Source organism: Monomorium pharaonis, chromosome 8, assembly GCF_013373865.1.
Source record: "Monomorium pharaonis isolate MP-MQ-018 chromosome 8, ASM1337386v2, whole genome shotgun sequence".
Taxonomy (NCBI): Eukaryota; Metazoa; Arthropoda; class Insecta; order Hymenoptera; family Formicidae; genus Monomorium; species Monomorium pharaonis.
This window is the reverse complement of record NC_050474.1, coordinates 22,505,664-22,526,190: the sequence shown is the minus strand read 5'-3', so window position 1 is coordinate 22,526,190 and position 20,527 is coordinate 22,505,664. Positions and strand designations below refer to the sequence as shown.

At 43.2% G+C, this 20,527-nt stretch overlaps 1 protein-coding gene across 2 annotated transcripts; it reads left to right on the top strand.

The window, feature by feature from the left end:
- The first annotated feature begins 1,500 nt into the window (after positions 1–1,500).
- LOC105839363 lies at positions 1,501–19,851 on the top strand. Of its 2 annotated transcripts, XM_036291019.1 has the most exons (3): positions 1,501–1,604; positions 6,455–6,921; positions 8,195–19,851. In XM_036291019.1, the coding sequence occupies exon 3, from the start codon at positions 8,245–8,247 to the stop codon at positions 11,722–11,724; it is 3,480 nt and encodes a 1,159-aa protein (XP_036146912.1). In that variant the 5' UTR covers positions 1,501–1,604; positions 6,455–6,921; positions 8,195–8,244; the 3' UTR covers positions 11,725–19,851. The 2 variants fall into 2 exon arrangements, with proteins under 2 accessions (XP_036146912.1, XP_036146911.1); XM_036291018.1 differs by lacking the exon at positions 6,455–6,921 and having other exon boundaries at positions 1,516–1,604.
- The last annotated feature ends 676 nt before the right edge of the window (positions 19,852–20,527 follow it).

The following is a 20,527-nucleotide window of genomic DNA, read 5'->3' as shown; positions in this document are numbered from 1 at the left end:
TAAACTAATTTGCCGCACGAGGGTGGACGGTTGAAGCCTCTAGGCGGGGTGACACGGGACCAGAACCACGATCGAGAGGGGAAGCGGGGAAAAGGACGAAAGCGCGGACGAGCGGGAGAGGGGCTCTAATGCCGTCGGTGGTGGGAGCAGCGAATTCCAAGTGACCAGTAAAAGTGCCACCCCACACACTGGCCTCACTACTCTCTTCCCTTTTATCCCCCTTTTCTGCCTTTCTCTCCTCTTCGTCGCCGCTCCTCTCCTCTCCCCTCCCCATCTTTCCCTCCGCAAATCCCCTTTCCCTTTCGCTCTGACACCCCCGCCCTTCCGTCCCCTCAAAAGACCTCAGTGTTACCCGAGGGGAACTGTGAACTGGGGTAAAAGACTGCTCGTGCTGGGTCGCGAGGACGACGTTCTTTACTGCTGTGTGTATGTGTATGTACGCGCGCGCGTGTTTTTTTCAGCGCACGTGTGTGCAGGTGCGTAACTTCGGAAGAGGAGGAAGTGCCTTGACGAAGGAGCTTCACGACAGTGATGGCTGGCAGTCATTCAAGTCCCCGAGCTTTTTTTATCACTAATGACTTTTGTTACTTTTTCGTACACTGAGATGTACCACATAGTAAGATGGAGCGCGTTTCACACGTAAAGTGTAGCTATATTACATTCTAGTTTCTCTTCTCTCTCTCTCTCTCTCTTTCTCTCCCTCATGTATAAAACATTTTTCATGCATACAAAATTGATTTGTAATACATTTTAATATCATCTTAGTCAATTGGAAGGAAAAGCTATAATTTTCGACGGGAGCATTAAAAAGAGATATTTTCTTGTTCAAAGATACATTAATCTCATCCGCTAAAGAAACATTAATTATTTCTCAACTTTTTATTAATTTTTTTTTTTCAGATTTTTCTGCTAAAAATATTTTCGGAAAACGAGGGAGAAAATATTGCTCGACAATGAGTGCACGTACGAAATAAGAGAAAATTTGGGAGTAGGTGAAATGAGAAAGAAGGGAGCGCCTGTCTGTTCGCAGAGAGGCGTCGGCCCTGACTTTGAAAGGACGCGGGGGTGGCGGACGGGCAGGCAGGCAGAGGGGTAACTTCGTGAGGGAAGGACGTTGAATCGTGGAACGCGGGGACGGGGGTGCGGCGGCCGCGACGGACTGGAGGGCTTGAATCAGCGCGGGGGTGTATGGGGGAATTAGTGGATGGTCGCGGACAATGTGGGGGATACTTTCTCATATCAAGTATGGCCGCCATCGTGGCACGATGGTCAAAACAATAGTAAGTAGCCGAGGCCGCGGGCGATTCTTCTTCTACCCCGTATCGTCGCGCGCCGCCATGATATATCTTTCTTCTTTTTTCCGTTTCGCTCCTTAATTATCGCCACCTCGCCATCGGCACAGCGCACGATCTGCCATTATTCCACCCTCCTCCTCACAGCTTTCCAGTGCGCGGTGAACAAAGTGGTGTTATCGTCGCGTTATCGCCGGCACGCACGTCCAGCCGCCTCGTCGGTGCTTAACAAATGGATAATAACGAGAGATCGTCGACGAGCCGCGATTTTCTGGGATGGTTTTACGTCCACGCATCGCGCTGCTGATCACGGTAAGTGCAATCTTTCGTTCTGACAATCATCAGGATTATCTGTGATTACGTTCAGCTGTTACGCGACGCCACGTACGTACCGAGGATCAAAAGACCGGCTACAGTTTTGCTGATACTTTTTAAATTCTTCCCGCGCTCACTGACACTAATAAATAAAAAAAGAGGCAATTTTTTGTCAAAACTACTAAAGTCAAATTGTTAAAAAAAATTAATTGATTGAAACGAAAATTAAATATCTAACGAATCGAAATATTTCGTATAAAAAAAAAACCTAAATCTCGTCGCGTAAACATTGCGAAGATTTTATCTAGTTCTTCTCTTGGGAACGTTCAACACGCAAATGATAAATTGAATCACACGAGCGCACTGTAATCTTCTTGCAATTTAAAAGAGTTTAGTCCGTCACGTAGAATTAGTATAATCGGGAAAGGTGATGTGATAAGAGCAAAGTAACGCGATAAAACAAGGTGACACGATAAAATCTCTCTTTAGCCTGGAAAACAATTTCTGCGCTCAGCTAAATCGGATCGTCTCGTTACTGAAAGCGACAGATCGCGAGAGCCGAATATGTACTTAACGTCCAGAAACTTCTCACGTCTTCGGAACAGGTCCCGATTTGTCGAATGCGCGAAACGACACTGCACCGCTTCCCTTTCGGGGTGAACTAAAAGTACCGACCGACCGACCAACCGGGTATTCTCGCCGCGACGTCTTTTGCATGCGAATACTCCACGTGGTTCATCCGGCGACACGCATTGCGCAGATCCGACCTTCCGCGATCCCCACCTTTATGCGAATCACACCTTTTACCATACCGTACGTGTAACAGATTCGTGTGCGAGCTCCCGCCAAGCGAGTTCTGACTGCTTAACTTTGCGATGACACTCTGTGATTTAAGACGGTCTGACGTACCTTTGTAATTTTTTTATCTCATGTATAAGCTTAAGCATATCTCTCGATCGATCTGAGAAATCTGTTTTACAAAAGCCGCGAATTTATATTCATGTCTGTATCCATCAGACATTCAACATATGTAACACAAAAATCCCGCTCTTAATTCAAACGCTGCTATATGTTTTTGAATAATGCATGATAAAATCATTCAGCTAAAGGATGTGAGATATATGAAATTATTAAAACTTGTAGAAAATTAATTTTAATGTAGTATGTATACATACTACTATATATAGTTTCTCAGTATTATATTTTGTCGCTTGAACACGGTTAGGTCGTGATACAATACAGTTTCTTTTATGTAAAAAAAAAAAATCAAGAATATAAATAAAATAAATTTTTTAAGTAACAGAAATAATTTTTATACATATTTTATTAGAAGACAAAATTTTTTTTAATCCAATGTGAGAGTTATCAGTTAGTCATTTGTACAAGATTTAGAAAATTAGAGAACTACTGAAATATAGGAGGGCTATACATTTTATTTTATGGCATCAAGTCCGCCGTAATCGTTTACATTGACATTTCGGCGGCAGCCACGACAAAGTCGATCCGCTTGAGCCGAGAAAGAGAGAGAGAGAGAGAGAAAGAGAGAGAGAGTTAGTGAGAGAAAGAGAGAGAAACCGGCGACGAATCGCGTCGGACGGATGTTTCAGGACGTCGAAGGGAAGGGTGCGCGGGTGGACGATTTTCAGGGACTGGCGCGATGATATTTGTCTTGTTTACGGGAAGACTTATGCGCGTGTGCGAACCGCCGAAGTTCGCCGCTCGATCAATAGGCCTCTGAAATCACACATAAACGCGGAACCCGCGTGTATCCGCACACGCCCACGCACGCGGCACGCACGCACACGCATCGCGTGTACGAACACACGTGCCCGCTCGAGCACCGGGCCAATCGACGCGAAAAGTTCGCGCGAGCTTTTCTTTCGACTTTTTTTTGCGAAAGAGAGCCACGAGGCTTTCATAATTCACTGTCCATACCCGCTATTGATTCTGTTCTTTTTCTCTCCTTCTCGAACTCGATCTGGGTCCGTTTGATGTCCCCGGGCTTTTATTGCTTCGCCTTAGGTTCGATTGATTTGCCGTCTCTCGCTTGCTTTCGCCGACCTGTTTTCCCGGTTGTTTTAATCAGGTTTTATACATGTGCCATCGGACTTTATGTCGTATGAGTCAATTATCTCCCTTCGAATTGGTCCAAATCAAATTTTAGAAGATATAAGATTGAAATGTACTAGAGATTTTTATTTTATTTTAAGTATGATTTAAACAACAATACCGACATTGTTTTCTCACAAATCACAATTAAATCAGTAACGTACATTATCAAAAGAAATGTCTATCGATATAATATATACCAATAGTCATTAAATTTTTCGGCTTATTAAAAAATGAAACGATTAGTGTCAGGTCGTGATACACAGCAATAACAAGTTTGACATGCCTGAATGTATAAGATTCTTTAACTCTTTATATTTTAATCACGCGATTTCTCGTTTAAATTGCATCTCTGTCACTTCGCAATTTATTGGAATTATTGAAAGGCCGATGAATTTCACCGTCGTTGATCAAGCTGCAATGAGAGCACCCTACGAAAATACCCTTGACGTGCATTCATCCATTATTTCACGGGGGTGCAACGTTGTTTGTCGTTCAACACCCACGCGTTTGCGCATGCCACCTACACGAGTCCAAGAAAATCTGGCAGACGCAGTGTACGCATAATAATATTGTAATAAGCTCATTTCATCTCGGAGCTCTTTCTCTTCCCCCCCCTCCTCTCTCTTTCTCCGCGTTTCTGACACAATGTGTTTTTCGCCAACACCCTTTCGCAAACGGTGAGTCGGATTATCGCCCCTCTCTATCATTCATCCGATTTCGACGGTGAGTTTCCACAATGTCGAGGCTTCGCTGCTCTCGCGCGAACATACGGGCGTATTTACGCGTATTTTTGGAAAATCTGTCAAAGGTTGCGCAGAGAAACACGCGGGTTCCGCGGAACCCTCGTTCTCTACCTCTACGTATCCTTCACTCTGACGTGCGTCAGCGATTGCTTTACAACCCTCGCATAATCCAATTTCCGTCCCGTCGACACGCGCACATGCACCCACTGTGAATAATAACTGCTGTTCTTTTTAAACGAACTGCGCGAAAGCGAAAAACAACTCCGCGAGACAATCGTTGCGTAGATCATTGCCGTTGCATTTTAAATTACTTCAAAACATATTTTTTAATCCATTATGTAATTAATATTGCTCAAAATTACATTTTTATAAGTGAAAAGAGAGAACGTATAAATGGAAATTCAATATTTTTCGAATAAAATAAACATAAAAATTTATGTAATATACACTAATAAAAAAAACGGATTCTAGTTTTATATAAAATTACAAATTGCAAATAATTTAATTTTAAAAAATGTGAGTTATATGATAAAGAAGAAATATATATTATAAACATATAGTTTTAATTTCTTGAACTTTATTTCTTGAATTTTATCTTCCATATTAACTTCAATTGTTAATGGAGCTAACAATTGCTTCAATTACCGACTAAATTACGTTCTTAAACCACTTATTAAAACATCTAAGAATATTATCCGTTTATGACAACATGTCTTCTCATTTGCCGTCAATAAGCAATTTTTCTTATATGCAAATTGTAAGACGATACACGCTGAATAGAACTGGGAAGAATATGCTTCTTATTATATATCTTTACGTCATTAAAAGAAACATCTCTGTTTCAAAGAAGAATGTGACTAATATCGTTTTATCTCTCCATTCAATATCACGAAGATTTTTTTTTACTATTTCTAATAATAAGAGTGGTGATAAAACGCGTGTTATATTATTAGCACGTATCATTATCGAATCGTAAAGATCTCCGTATTTATCGACAACGTTATAATTTCTTACTGATAAATCTTTCATCACGAAACGTTTTCACAAGCTTTATACCTAATCTTTACTCATCCGGTTTAGCAAAGTTTGATATAATTTGATGAATTCCGATAAAACTGAACTCACCTATTTCACCTACGTAACACGAAATGTTATTAAATTAAATGTCAGATATTAAAGTGTCGCGTGAGAAAAATTGCGTTAACTAAATTCTCAGAAAAACAAGTTTCCATTTTCTATAAAAGAACGTTACAGTATATACAACTCACATATAATAGTTCAAGATACTATATAATATTTTAATATACGATTTTCGGTGTAAATATTATCGTACGTTACTTTAATATTTTTAATAACAGTAATATTAAATTACTAATTAAATTATGCCATGTTATATTTTCCATCTTTGTTATAAAACTGCGTTTCAGAATTAAATAATAATCAACGTGCCTCAAAAGCGGGAAAGCGGAACGTATAAAATTTACAAAAATTATTATTCGGCATAAGATCTGGCTCGATAAAATATGTTAATATTTATCTAATCGAACGCATACATATCACGATATAATTACGACAAATATTGTTTAACATTTATCACTATCGTATACAAAATAAAGATGGCGCAAAGTTCAGTAAGTTTCACAAAATATTATTTCCATGTGAATATCGCGTTGTCGCGTTCAGATAAATCCGGAAATCGTTTACCCGTAGAATGCAGCAAAATGCGGGGATGACGGAGCGGGGTGGGGAGATTTGTATCGCGGTCTCCGAAGGTAGTAGGGACGTGAAAACGGCATGACAGACCCTTCGTAGGACACCGTACCTATACCTAACAGTAACGTGATAGAATTCAGAGCTATCGAGGGCCGAGGCGGAGGTCAAGCACGCGAATACTTGATCTCTCGATCAGTAAAAAGTTCGCACTTCAAACTGTCATTTGCATTTCTCCCCGTTTTTTCGTGCTCTCGCGTTTTAACGTTATTTTGTCGTCAGTTTTGCTACCACGGATTTCGCATCTCTTCGCGGGCCTCATCGATCCGACAAGGTACAATATCGAATGAGGAAATTTCGAACGACGTCTTCGATCTCTCCGTTTTCGCGAAAGGGAGAGTCCGGCGTCGACGCGAAAATGGAAATATCTCCGCCGGGGAGGGTGAGGCTGACCAGCGACATCCGAGGTCCACGCAGTTCACTCACCCTCGGTGACGCCACGTGCCAATAACGGCGATCTCGGCCAGAAGGCGAGACGATTGCTCTGTCGCGGACGGTGCTCCGTTTCGAATTTTGCAAAGTGTCGTGAAGTTTTCGCAGTCACGAGAGATGTGCGACGAGGCTACCCGTGATTCACGACGACAACGTGCGGTTTTCGGAGTGTCATGTTTCAAGGCGGGAGCAATCTCGACGGTTCATCGGTCATGAAACGAAGACGTTTGAAACACGAGGACCTGTGTATCCCGCGGGTGAGAATTTCACGTAGTGTTAATTGCACTTATTCTGACATTTCACAAAGCCTCGGGTATTAAAAGCGAAGATCACGCAAATAAATTTAATATTCGCAGATTTAAGATTTAAGAAGATTTTATCAATGAGCTTGATTAATATAATTATTTTAATTAACATTTATGTATTAATTTATCTTTCAAATCAAATTATTATAAACAAAATATAAAATAATACTTTTGCAACGGATGTAAGTAAATGGTGCAGCGAAAAATCGAAGTAATTGAAAAAATGTTATTAAAAAAATTTTAACCTACGATTCCAAAGTCGACCGATTTGGCGTACATATTTTGTCTTGGTGAAAAGTTCTTAGATATTTATTAGTAAAAACAAAATTTTTAAATGTTACGCCGTTTTTTGCAGACGGACGGACGAAACAAAACACCAAAATTATTAAATAGTTTGTTATATTGCATCTCTTAATGAATATTACCCAGAGCATGAAATTCAATTAAATTAAATCTTATAATAAGTCTTAAGTACGAAGCCCTGGATCGCAGGAGATCGAGTCGACAAACTTCTGCGGCAATTTTCTTTCCCTTCGCAACATTGGCAATCGCGATAACGGGGAGCCTAAGCATAAGAATCATTGCGTTGAAATGTTTTCGAACTTGTGCACGCACAGCTCACGCGATCTTTCTCACGCGTGTATCACGCACGCAGCCGGGCACAATGGCAGAATATCGTTCAGGGTTCACTGACCGTGTGTACTGACCGTCCATTTACGTTATATTCGCGATACAAGACTGTCATCCTGAATTAGTAATTACGCCGCACATTCTGAAATGCATATTCGTACTATCCTCCGAATTCCCCGAATACGTGGGGTAGACGAACGATATGAGTCATGAGAGGGTGTCCACCCTGTCCCCTCCCTCTCGTCCGATATTCCGCGTCTCTCCCTTTTTCGAGACCGCATGTCCATCGCGCGCGAGCGAGGGTGTCTCGTTCACCGTGTCTCGTTTGTCAAGTTTCGCTTGCGTCTTCTTGCAGCACGAAGTGCTCGTTAGTCGGCCCAACTTTCTCTTTCCCTTTTAGATCGGTCGAAATCATTATTATGATCTGCCTGCAAATTAATGTTGCCTCAGACAAACTTTCGCGATTCTTCGCACTCGCAAAAGTACACGCGTACAATTCGGACAATATTTATTTTAAAAACTATCTCTTCGTCATTGTATCACCATGATTTTTTATAATTTTATAAACGCGAGAAATTTATCTGTTCCTTGTCAGACGGGCAACATCTGAGAAAGAACAGGCTGGTCGCGTGAGATCCCACGGAAATGTCATCGAGCGTGACATTGTCGTACGAGTCTACGACGATGGCGGAGGCGACAGAGCTGGACAGTGACGGTTCGAGCTGCGGCGAACGTGACGTCTGGAAGCGCGTTCGTGGCGATTCCGTCGACATCGGGCCCAAAAAGCGTCGAAAGCAGACCACGCCGGTAAGAGTCTCGTCTGGTCTCGCGGACGTACATGAGGATGCGCGCGTGGACGAACGCGAGGACGAGGCCGTCGAAGGTAAGCCGTCGTCGCAATCGCCGTTGCTGAGCAACGACCAACACGACCAACAACAACACCACCACCACCACCACCACCACCTCCATCACCATCACCACTCGCCGTCGTCGAAAGACGAGAACCTGAACAACGAGTTTCGCTGCCAGCACTGCGGCCGGCTCTTCGACAGCGACGAGACGCTCAATGTCCACGTGGACGGCGAGCACGGTGGCGCGGGTCAGGCGACGCCGGTTGTCGCCATCAAGGTAGAGCCGGCGCAGCAGCTGGATCCAACTAACGAGAGTCCGGTTAGCCTTTTAAGCGTTAAGAACTTCGCGACCACGTGGCTGGCGTCCGGCAGCCAGCAGCACGTGCAATCGCAGACGCAGATGCAGCCGCAGAGCGATGAATCGTGGTCGAGCGGCCCGGTCAATCAGATCGTCACGATGACCAATCATTTACAGGCGCTCTCGAGTTTTCCGGGTGCCCTCGCGCAGTATCTACCTCTGCCAAATTTTCCCCTCACCGACCCTCAACTCCCTCGATCCTCCCTTGCCGGTTCTGTGCCGATCAAGATCTTCAATCCGGACGCGTATTGTGACATGTGCAACAAAGAGTTTTGCAACAAATATTTCCTGAAGACGCACAAGGCCAACAAGCACGGAATCTACGTCGACTCACCGGCGCCAACCATGGATTCGGTCAATGTCGTTGGCAGCAACGTGTTCGGCCCTACAAATTTCCACGCGAGTAACGCGAATGTGAAACTGGAGCCGCCGGCGACTCCGCCGCAGAAACGTTTCCGCAATGAAGATCTCGGGAGGAAGCACAACAAACCGAAAACGCACGAGTCGCTGCTGGATCAGCAGATTGCGGACGGCCAGCAGATCTCTGTGTCGCAAAACGAAGAGGATCGAGTGACGCCGCGTGACAGCCCCAGCGGCATGGAGGCACTCGTAAAGCAGGAATACGGCATCGAACAGGAGGACGCGACCTTCATGCCAGCTCCAAGACACCTGTCGCCCCAGTCTAGTCAGCAAGCACGCGAGTCCGGCTTCAGCGCCGATCTTTTACGCCGCCTGGGTGTTTTAAATCCCGAGGCATTCTGCGAGATCTGCTGCAAAGAATACTGCAACAAGTACTTTCTGCGTACGCACAAAATGAAGCGGCACGGCATCGTCGTGCAGGATACCGAGAGATCGCCCAGCAATCCTGGGACAGCCGTCGCCACCTGGCACCAGGTGCAGACAAGTCCGTTGAACTTGATTGTGTCCGAAACCGCCGCTACCGGCGCGGAATCCAACGATCGAAGCAACGAGGAGTACGAGTGCAAACTCTGCGATATTCGCTTTCAAACGATCGGTCTTTATCAGGCGCACAGCAAGAAGATCCACGAGAGCGAGGAACGCAGTTCGCCAAAGCAAGAGTACGACCTGGATAGCTCCGAGCAGCGCACCGACTCGATATCAGAGGACCTTCAGAAGTTGCAAACGATGATCATGCAGCTGAACGGCTTAGATTCTGGTAAGGGATTATCCTGTGCCGTCTGCAGCAGAGAATGTGATTCGAGATCGGCCCTGCGCGTTCACATGGCGACCGAACACGGTGTCGCCGGTGATGAAGCCACGTCGTCGCCGCAGAAATCACCCACGGCCATCACGACTATTTTCTGCACTCTCTGCGAGAAGGATTATCCCAGCCAAGACGCCCTAAGAAGACACATTAGCGAGGAGCATCAACCCATCGTGTCTACCGCTATTACTCTGCCGACACTTCCGCCAACGGTAATCGCCTCTTCCGCCAGTTCGACGCCGACCAGTCAGACTCCGAGCGGCCAAACAACGACGGTGACGGAGAAGAAAGTGACGTCACTGACCCCCACGTCGAGCTACTGCGAGATCTGCAACAAGGAACTGTGCAACAAGTACTTCATGAAGACGCACATGCAGCGGATGCACGGCATCGAGATCGAGAACGGCGCGCAGATCGGCGGAGTCATCTGCAACATCTGCAACAAGGAGCTATGCAGCAAATATTTTCTGCGAGTTCATAAGCACAACACTCATGGAATCGTCGATGAGAACACGTCGGGATCGGCGTCAAACAAGCAAGAATCTTATGACGTTCCTAGCGCCGAGGACTCGACTTTAAAATCGGAACAATTAGGAGATCTTAGTCATAGATATTTCACACATTTCACCGAGGTATGTCCAATCTGCAGTCGAAGGTTCCGTAGCATCAAGTGGCTGAAGGCTCACCTGATGGGTGATCATGGCAAAGTAGGAATCGACAAATGGCGCGAAATGGAACAACAGTATCAAGCGACGTCCAAGACCAGCGGCAGAAGCGTCGCTTCGGCGAAGAACACGCAGCAAGTGTCGAACCTAAAGATCCCCAATGGATTCGAGGTCGCTCATCAAGTCAAGCCTGTCGATTACACGAGTCTAGGAAATCAAATGCTGTCAAATCTCCTCGGTTCCTCGTCCGAGGAGCATCAGTTGAAAAACTATCGCTGCGGCTACTGCAGCTTTACGACCCCTGTGCTACCCTTCCTCTTTCTTCATGAACGATCCCACGTGAACCCTCAAGAAAATCTCGAGGGGGATCGAGCGCTGCAATGTCCAATCTGCTCGCACGACTTCCATCAGCCGGAGCTGCTTCATCAGCATCTGCTCGCCAAGCATCAGTTCCCCTCTCTGTTGTCGCAGTTTCAGCATCCTCTCATGAATAATTTTAGGTCGGACATCGACGTCAAGACGAACGACGTCAAAGACAGAATTGATCCGGATACAAAAGACGATCGTGTAAGAAGCAGTCCGCAAATCGACCGGAACGTTCCCGAGGCCGCGAGAAATCAGCGGCAGGACGACACCGCGGTGCAGGTGACACCTCAAGGCGTGTACAAGTGCGCCCAGTGCGGCTACGCGACGACGAATCTGAATCGCATCAAGAAGCACGTGCGGAAGGATCACAAAACGATAGGCGATCCGACGGAAAGCGTGATCGCCGAACTCAGCAAGACCCTGAAGGACGTGGCGAATAAGCAGAAGATGCCGGCCTGTTACGCGATGCCACAGGACATGAACTCGAATCCCGACAAGACCATCATGCAGCCGTTCCTGATCGAGGAGCAGGATCATCAGATGCAGGCGGGCGCCGAGTCTAGCTCAGCGAAGAGATTCGCGCCGGCTTTGGTCTACTTGCCGGTCAAGTCCAGAATCAACAACGTCCTGACCGCCTCCTTCACTCTAACTCCCGCCTGAGTTTAAAAACAAAAAAAAACACGCGATTGCATTACTTCGCGTCAGCATCTTGGGAGAGTACGAGCGGCGGCATCTGCATCTGCGACCTGAGCACGTGGTATCGGTTCCTATTTATCGTGTAAAACGAGCAGCCAAACGGCAAGTGTTATTTGCACTATAATACTTTGACGTTCCACTAATTTTTACGTATCTTTAGCGATTTTTACAGGTTTTCCCATTATCGATTAAATGAGCCCTCTGGTTCCATGTTGCAAATTAACAAAACGAAATAACAATAGTTCAAGTTACGATACCGAGCAGATGAGATTATTATATTTCTTTCCTTCAAGGCTAATTTTGCATAGTTTGAAAAATGATGCTGCCATACGATGTCTGAGAAAAAATAGTTATTATATAGTAGAAAGAAGTTTTTAAATCACTTTCTTATAGGCATCAAAATTCACATCTTTCTCTGTGCAATATTATCTTTGTAAAAAAATAATCTTACCTGACGGTATTTTGTACCAAAAAGCTCGTTGCCACGACATGAGATTGCTCGTTTCCTTCGTGACACATTATCAACTCGAAATACAGGGAGATCGTCCTGAAGCAAGGAGTAGGAGTCATTTACACGTTTTTATTTTATTTCGAAATGGTTCTCGAGGGCGACGAATTTAGCAGACCGAAACGATCTCCTTCGGAAGGAAAGACCTCCGAGAAAAATAACGAGGCGAGATTGTTATTATTGTTTTATATAGGGAACATACTCGTTATATACTCTTGTAAATATTTAATCGTAACTAATTAAAACACGAACGGGTGATCGACAAAGTTCCTATTTTAAACGCGATAGGCTTCTGAACGGGAGACCTTCACTCTCTTTGCTCCGTATTTTATTTCGTTTGTTTCTCTTGCTTTAGCAGTTTTGCTTCCGCACAAATAAATCAAAAGAGAAAAAAAAATCGCGCGTGATAAGAGCGAGCGTTTGATTGGCATTAAATCCATTCACCGTTTCTTCAACTTTTTCGACTTTTTCTTTCGCGACTGTTCTAGTCAATATTTTATATATAAATATATATTATATATTATATATTTACGCGAGAATAAGAAGAGAGATTTCTCAGAGATAGGGAAGATTTAGAGAGGTATTTATCATACACATATAATAGAATACGCTAGACTCCAAGAAACCGTCAAACGACGCTAATTAGGCGTGACCGCTAATTACCGTCGCGACGTATACAGCCGAGAGGGCGAAGGCGTGATAAAAACAAAGGTATTGGGGTATCAGTGTGCAGAGGGAAAATCGCCAACCAACTCAGGGGTGGACACAGTATAACCCGCAACAAAAAGTACAATCGTATACACAGCCAACGCATTACATAGACTTTAAATAACTTTAAACTTATAATGAAAGAGATGTAGCGAGCGTCTCGTAAATGTTCCGCGGATATATCAATATAATCGATCGGCCCCCTCCCCCCCCCCCCGACGTCTTGGGTGACGGGAGTTCGCGAAATGACCAAGCTCGATCAACTCGACAAACCCCCTCAATTTATATAAGTACAGAGCTACATACAAAGGCTATATAGCACACTCGGATTATTTAACTAACAATAAGAGTTACCTAGCCTATAGTCGGTAAAGACGCCGCGGACACGTCCAGTCCGAGATAAAAGTTCCTCCTTGAAAGCTGTTTCGAACCTCGTGCCTTTGCAGCTTGAGAAAAAATAAACGCGTTATCCGCGAACTTCCTCGTTATCACGCAGGTCTCGATAAGATATATATCCGAATGCGAAACGGGCCGATCTGTTGCGATTATAATAAATGTGGTTTCTGTCAGGTGTGCTGTCTCTCTCGATCGCGACGTGTAATAGCCGATCTCCTCCCTCACGTAACGTCGCAATTGCGAGGCGTTTCCTTGAGTCTCGAATAACCACGGAATTGTTTCACGGAAATGTCCCATAAATATTTAACACGAAATCCATTATAGATATGACTGTTTCATGACGCGCAATATAAAGTTTAATGCGGTTTCAAAGATAATTTTAGACTATCGTGCATCTCTAAAAGTTGCTAAAGTGAACAGGAACGATTGGAATATTTAAATGCTCGCGTAGAGATTGTTGCATTTGAGAAAAATTAAATAATCGGAAATGCAAATTGCGAAATCGAAAAATCACAATGTAAATCTCATTAGAATATTTTACAAATGTCATGAAAAAAACTTTCGGCGATATCTCCGTGAGCGAGCGAGTTCGATCGAAAGAATTGCTCGAAAGAACAGCTGTTACCGCATTGACCACACTTTCGATAGCTGGGCGTGCAGCCGTTCTGACCTGCCTAGCTTCCCAAACACGTTTCACACAGCACACCGGTACACCCGTCCGTCCCGCGATGAACAAACATGCACGATGCATTTCCGCCTACGCGTCGCTGCCCTTCCTCTGTCGTAAAATAATAACTCTGCTTACTTAGTGCAATCACGCTCTCTTTATTTACCGAGTAATATTTGAAGTGCAAATATTTTTTTCCAAAAAAATTGGCAGAGACAAAATTTCTGCAAATTTCACCGGCTATTTAGGTGATTTTTGAAAATCTTCTAAAAACAGATAACGTAAAGTCGTACAGCAGCATGATGGAAATATTTCGTAAACAGACTCAGAGGTAAATTAATTTACATATGTTTTCGGAAGTAATTGTACTTTAATATTTAAAAAATATAAAACAGAGCTCCGCGTTTAGTTAATAAATAATTGCGATTGGTATAATAACTGGCTTTGCAATTGCGCGCTGGAATTCTCAAAATTTAACTCGATGGAAAAACACGTGCAAAAATATAAATTACGCTCGGTAAAACGGCTGTCGAGAAGTGACATGCAAAGCAATAAATAACACGAATCGTTTCCCACTAAAATGCGACATTCGGCGCTCGTCGCGTTCTGGTAATGCGAATTCGGCGCTGTCAGAGACGGCAATGATTTATTCCAGGACGATTTCCATGGCACGAGCCGGTTTTTGTCTCAGGGGCCATAAAAGTTTTCCCCGCGCGCGCGCGCGCAGCTGAAATTCGAGAACCGCGTCATTTAACGGGGCACACACACACACATACACACACACCAATGTCAGCCGTTACCGAAATTTCGTCTGAATTAGTATGCGCGCACGCGTGCATTAATATGACTTAGGGGAGGAGAGAGGCAATCGGCCATTAAGTAAATCCATCGAGGGAGTAGGAATGAGAGGGACAGAGAGAGAGAGAGAGAGAGAGAGAGAGAGAGAGAGAGAGAGAGAGAGAGAGAGAGAGAGAGAGAGAGAGAGAAAGCTGAAAAAGGAAGAAGTGGAAACGGTCGCTGGACGGAAGGGAGAAGGAGCGATTTTCGTTAGGGAAAAACGAATTTTTAGCCGGCATTGTCGTGCCGGGTCGAGAGACGGACCCGGACAAAACGGGCCACCACCATCTGGCCCCCCCTCTCTGGCGAGAAGGTCAGAGAGGAGGAAGGAGGTCGCGACCTTGGCGGGGATTTTTCCGAAAAAGCTCCGAGAACGGAACGACTCGGGGCAGAGGGGAAGGACACAGCAAATGTCCCACCCTTCCCGCTCCTGCCCCCGCTTTGCCCCGGCCACGTCTATTTTTCCTGCCCACGTGCGCGCGCGGTGACACGCAAAACGCGCACGTCCATGCAAAACGGCTCTACCTCGACCCTCTTTTAATTGTGTCCGATGCAGATACGCGTATTGTACACTTAATGGCCCGTGCGCGTAACGCGTTACGCGCCGGGGATGCTGATTTTAATTATTATCGCGAGAAGAGAGCACGCGCGCGCGCAGAGGGGCGGATGACGAATCCGGGCGACGTTGGGGTGACCGGGGTTTCCTTCGCGCGGGAGGCTGCAACCATTTCCGGCTAATAGCGAGCGATCGTGACAGATACGAAGTAATTCTTCTTTGGCGCTTCGATGGCGAGAGGTACAACGGTCATCAGATATTAAATATCAGAAAAAAATTTAGATATGAATTTCAGATATGACGCGACGATGACGATTATAAGACAAATATTATTTTTATTATTTTTATGATAGATCTGTTGGTATATTAGTTAATTAAAAACAATTGCACCTTGTGACGTTGAATTCTCTCGAATGGAAATATGACTGCCGTCCTCTTTGTCGAGCACCAAAGTTTTATTCGTGCAAAAAAAATTGTTCCTCGTTATGAGAAACTGAAAATGAGCTTCATCGATATTGGTATCCAAACTTGATAAACTTTTTAAACTTTTTTTCTCAATGTATAGTACATTTAGAGTTACAATTTGGAGTTTCGGACGATCGCTAATTGTACCAATTAACCACGAATGTCGACGCATGTCGGAGCCAAGGAAAGCAAAAGGAGATTATAATGAAATTCCGAGAGAAATCTTGACGGCTCGCGTGCCCAAAATCAGCATTGCCTTCGTAACGTAATTGAGCACAAAATCAAAATTTTACCCGTAAACCAAACAAAAAGTACGCAAAGTATATATATATATATATATATATTGTTCATTGATATATATATATTATTAATTATATTAAGAACGTCGTAGGCTAAGTGCATTTCGTATGTGAACGATGCAAACGTGAATTTACGTATATACTTAAGTGTACACCGTGTAATCCGTGTACGATAACAACGAGGCGTGCGAGCGTACGCGCGTTTGACAAGTGCATATGATATAGAGTGTATATTTCGTGAAATTAGGGGAATTAATTAGCATGTCTAGTCATTTTGGAAGCGATTTACAAATTCCTATATCTGATCTAGTCACACGATGTATTCAAGGCGACGTCAATCTCGATTACTAGTACAATCGATTTTTGTCGTTAGACTAATCGCATATATTTTTTTTAAGATTGCGATGAGAGACACATTATTTTTGTTATTTTATATTTCCTTTACATATACACACGCCTAAGTTCTTGCAATTATTTAATTATTTATCATTTATATACGTATAATCAAAGGAAACTTATATATGAATAAAAATTTATTTTTCTCTTCTTTTGTTTTCGTTCCCTCTTTTTTTTTCGTCATCTCCCTTGCATGCTTTATATTTTTAAACGATCCGCACTATTTTATTTGTTTGTGATTTCAGCAATTATCGATACTACAACCAACGGAAAACGTATTTCACGTTAACAACGGTGTTTGTTTCAACGCCAATAAATACAGAGATTATTCTCGTGTCTCTATCGAAGCATCGAAATTCGAACTCACCGGAATTACATCGGCTTCACACGCTCGTTTTAAGATATCAAGTTACCCGACCCAGAGTTTGATGGGCGGCTGTTAGACTGCCGCCAACTCGTCGATTTTGTTTTTTAAGGGTGTCGTTCCTAGGGTACCTTTTTACCGCGGTGACAAATGATATTTCAAACAAGTTAAATTTGACAAATTACACTCGCCCCTCAAAGTTTTTTTTTCTCATTTGAAAGTAGAAGTTTTAACAGTGATAAAAGTAGTATTTGTTGAAAGTAATTTTTAAATATTATTTTACATAAATAGAGGGAAATAAAATAATAATGTTTGTTAATTATTATTTTCTTGTGTTATATTAATTATTCTTAATAATCCAATATAAATCCAATTCATATAATTCATATAATTTTTATTTCTATAGGACATATTATCAAAAATGCATACGTTTATTAAGAAAAATTTTAATATACTGTATAAATAACAAAATAACGAGCATTGTCAATTTAAAAATTTATAAGGTATTTTTGCTTAATTCAATAGCACTTGAGCAATGTTTTGTTTAAAGTCTAAAAGAGTGAGAATAATATAATGCCAAAGACTACTTACTGAGAATTTCATCGTCTATAATCATAACGGGGAATAACGGCAGACATTATTTTCCGTTTCGATAGCAGAACGCTATCGAACGGAAGGGTCGAACGAAAGGAAAAGCGGGTACGACGGTTTTCAATCAGAAGGAACACACAAAGTCGATGGGAGACGAAGGCGCTTGCGCCACATAGAAGTTTTCCTTTCGCTTGATGGCCGGTGGAGTCGAGTCGGTTTGAAAAGGGAAGGCGGAAGGACTCTTCGTCCCTCTCGCACCGAGCGACGACCGACCGATGAGTAAATGACACACAGCCCCTAGCCCTCTGCCCCTGCTTCTCTACGTAAACACACAGACGTACGCGCGTGCACACACTCGAAAAACGGATGTCCACCTACGAACACACACGTCGACGTTCCTAGTGTGACGAGGGATGTGTATAAAAATCAATAATATCTTGCGGTTTCCAGAGCTCCGAAAATGAAGGAGAAAACGTGGCGCAAGGGTGGCGGCCTTTGGCCGTGTAGACAAAAGACGGAGAGTATTTCGTTATCGTTCGTTATCGCGCGATAAAGAACACGCGGACGTTGATTCGTGAACCCCGCGGATCTTACCGGATACCTCTCGGCGAAGAAGAAATGAATCATGTTTCTAAAGATATTTCCATTTACATTTTGCGTTTAAAGTACCTTTAATATTAAGGATTAAATTTGCGTTAGAAAATATTTGTGTTAAGAAAATAAGTAAAAGTTTCTACAACGCAAGAAATCTCTTCTCTAGAACTCTAAGTTTTAAAATTGGCTAGCTGCTCCCCAGCTTACGGATGGCCGGCGTTCCGTCTTTTACTTCTCATGCTGCGTTCTACCCTCGCCGGCTACAATAATCATGATCGTTTTGTTTCCTCGTCATTTATTTACAAAAGGGCCGCCAGGCCAAGATCCATGGCAAATTTCGGAAAAAGGTATTGAACCATTCGCCCCTCCATTTATCCAATACGATCCTTCCTACTTCCCCTACTTCATCAACCTCACCGCAACTTATATTCCGAGAAGGAAGTGGATTGCAATTATCAAAGCCTCCCTCTCTCAATTCCGCCCTTCGTTCCTACTTGAACTGGCCGCTTTGCGATCCCATCCCTTCGCGTTCACTTTCCTCTCCTATCGTCTTTCGTCAACTTGTAGAAATTTCATCCCCCAGTAATAATTTCGCCACCACTATTGCGACGGCTGTCACCCTCGTCGTTGTATTCGCGTCCTTTTCTGCGTCCTGAAACTTTTCCGCGGCCGCAATCGATGTCTCGGACGATCAAAGAAATCCACTCGCTAGAACGAGCGTCGATGAAATACGCACGGAGAAACTCGTGAAAAACGCAACGATTGAAAAAAAAAATCCCCAATTTGAAGAGATAACCCCGTAATATTGAATTTATTTAAAAAGGTATTCAAAAAACTAAAAGCAATTAATATCATTTATTCCATGTCTCGTAATAACATTTTACAATATTTCTATGCAAACACAAGTTTTTTTTATGATAGCTTTTATTAATTCCGAGGCAAGATACATAAAATTTTATCACTTTTCGCGCTTGTAGATTTCTGCTGCTTGATTCTTATTTTAATTAATTATTTTTGGCAATTAGTTTGCAATTCGTGGTACTTTTGCGATTGCGCGATCGTAATCAGTTGAGAATATGGAGCGATAAATATTTAGTCATCTTAACGGTGTCATTAAATTCGATGGACTATGAAATCTTAATCGCGTAAATGAAAGAAGTAAAGCAAACAATCGACGAAGCGAACGATATCGTTACCCTTGAGATTAAATAATATTGTTGCAAAAGAGCAATATCGTAATCGATTTTATATCCAAAATCATTAATTATTTAATTAATTAATTAATTAGATTTAATAATCTGAAGGAGACTAAGGAAAGAGTTATTTTTAGTTAAAATATTACAATTGACGATCAAAATAACTGTAAATCTAGAATACGAAAAAGGAACGCACAAAATTCTAACTCATATTTCAATTCTATCCGACTTTAATCCGGTTTTAAAGATATATGTCACAACGTATGTTTGTCACAAAATTTTAATAAATGTTTATGCAAGAGTTTGTTTGAAATCACTAACTTGTTCAAAAATTATTTACTTAAATCTGGTAACTTTTAACTGAATTTATGCAACTAAAATATTTGTAATTTATCGAATGAGTTTGATACGCAACACATTGTAAACTACGAACAATAAAATATTGGACAAGCATTGGGGACGCCGATACGTTCGTGAGTGCTATACTGCGGTTTATCGCAAACCCTTCAATATGTAAAAAAAAAAGAGAAGAAAAGAGTCAAAAACAGTTGTCCTAAAAGAACCCTTTCACAGTTTTTCCTCGCGGCTCGCGAATTGCATACCGCGTTTCCAGCTGAGCGATTCCAAAAGGGTGAAAGCGGAGAATCCGCGAAACAGGAATCGAAAAATGGGAATCGAAGGGTTGAAAACAGGAGCATTGTGCGGCTCGTACGTCTGTATGCAGTACCCTCGATAGCAGGGAGGCAAATGTGTCTCGCGTACACAACCCTTTATTTATTTAGCGCCGTGTCCACGTGCCGGGTGCACATACGCGTTTTCCCCATTTCAACGGATTTCACCCCAAATTTTCAGCTGGCACGTTTCCCTCCCTCCTAGCCGATTTACACAATATTTTGGAAATCCTTTATAAGATTTCGCTTCTCTATCTCCCCATCTTGCACCGCCGTCGGCTTAGCTCATGTATTCGCTATTGTTGAGCCTCCACGGCCCCTTTCGTAACGACGACGCCAGATGGGTGAAGCACGTTGATCGTGAAGAACCAGTCAAAAAAAGTTTGTAAAACATCGCGGAATTCGTGAAATTAGGGTTGAGCCCGTGAGAGGAACGTCGAAGTGCGGAAAGAGGGCGGAGCCCCTATGTGACACGTGTCGCGTTTTTTCGCTCTTCTCTTTAAGGAGGGAAAGGTGATG

Coding starts and splice junctions, on each gene's coding strand:
- LOC105839363 (XM_036291019.1), top strand. CDS start 8,245: ATGTCATCGAGCGTGACATTGTCGTACGAGTCTACGACGATGGCGGAG.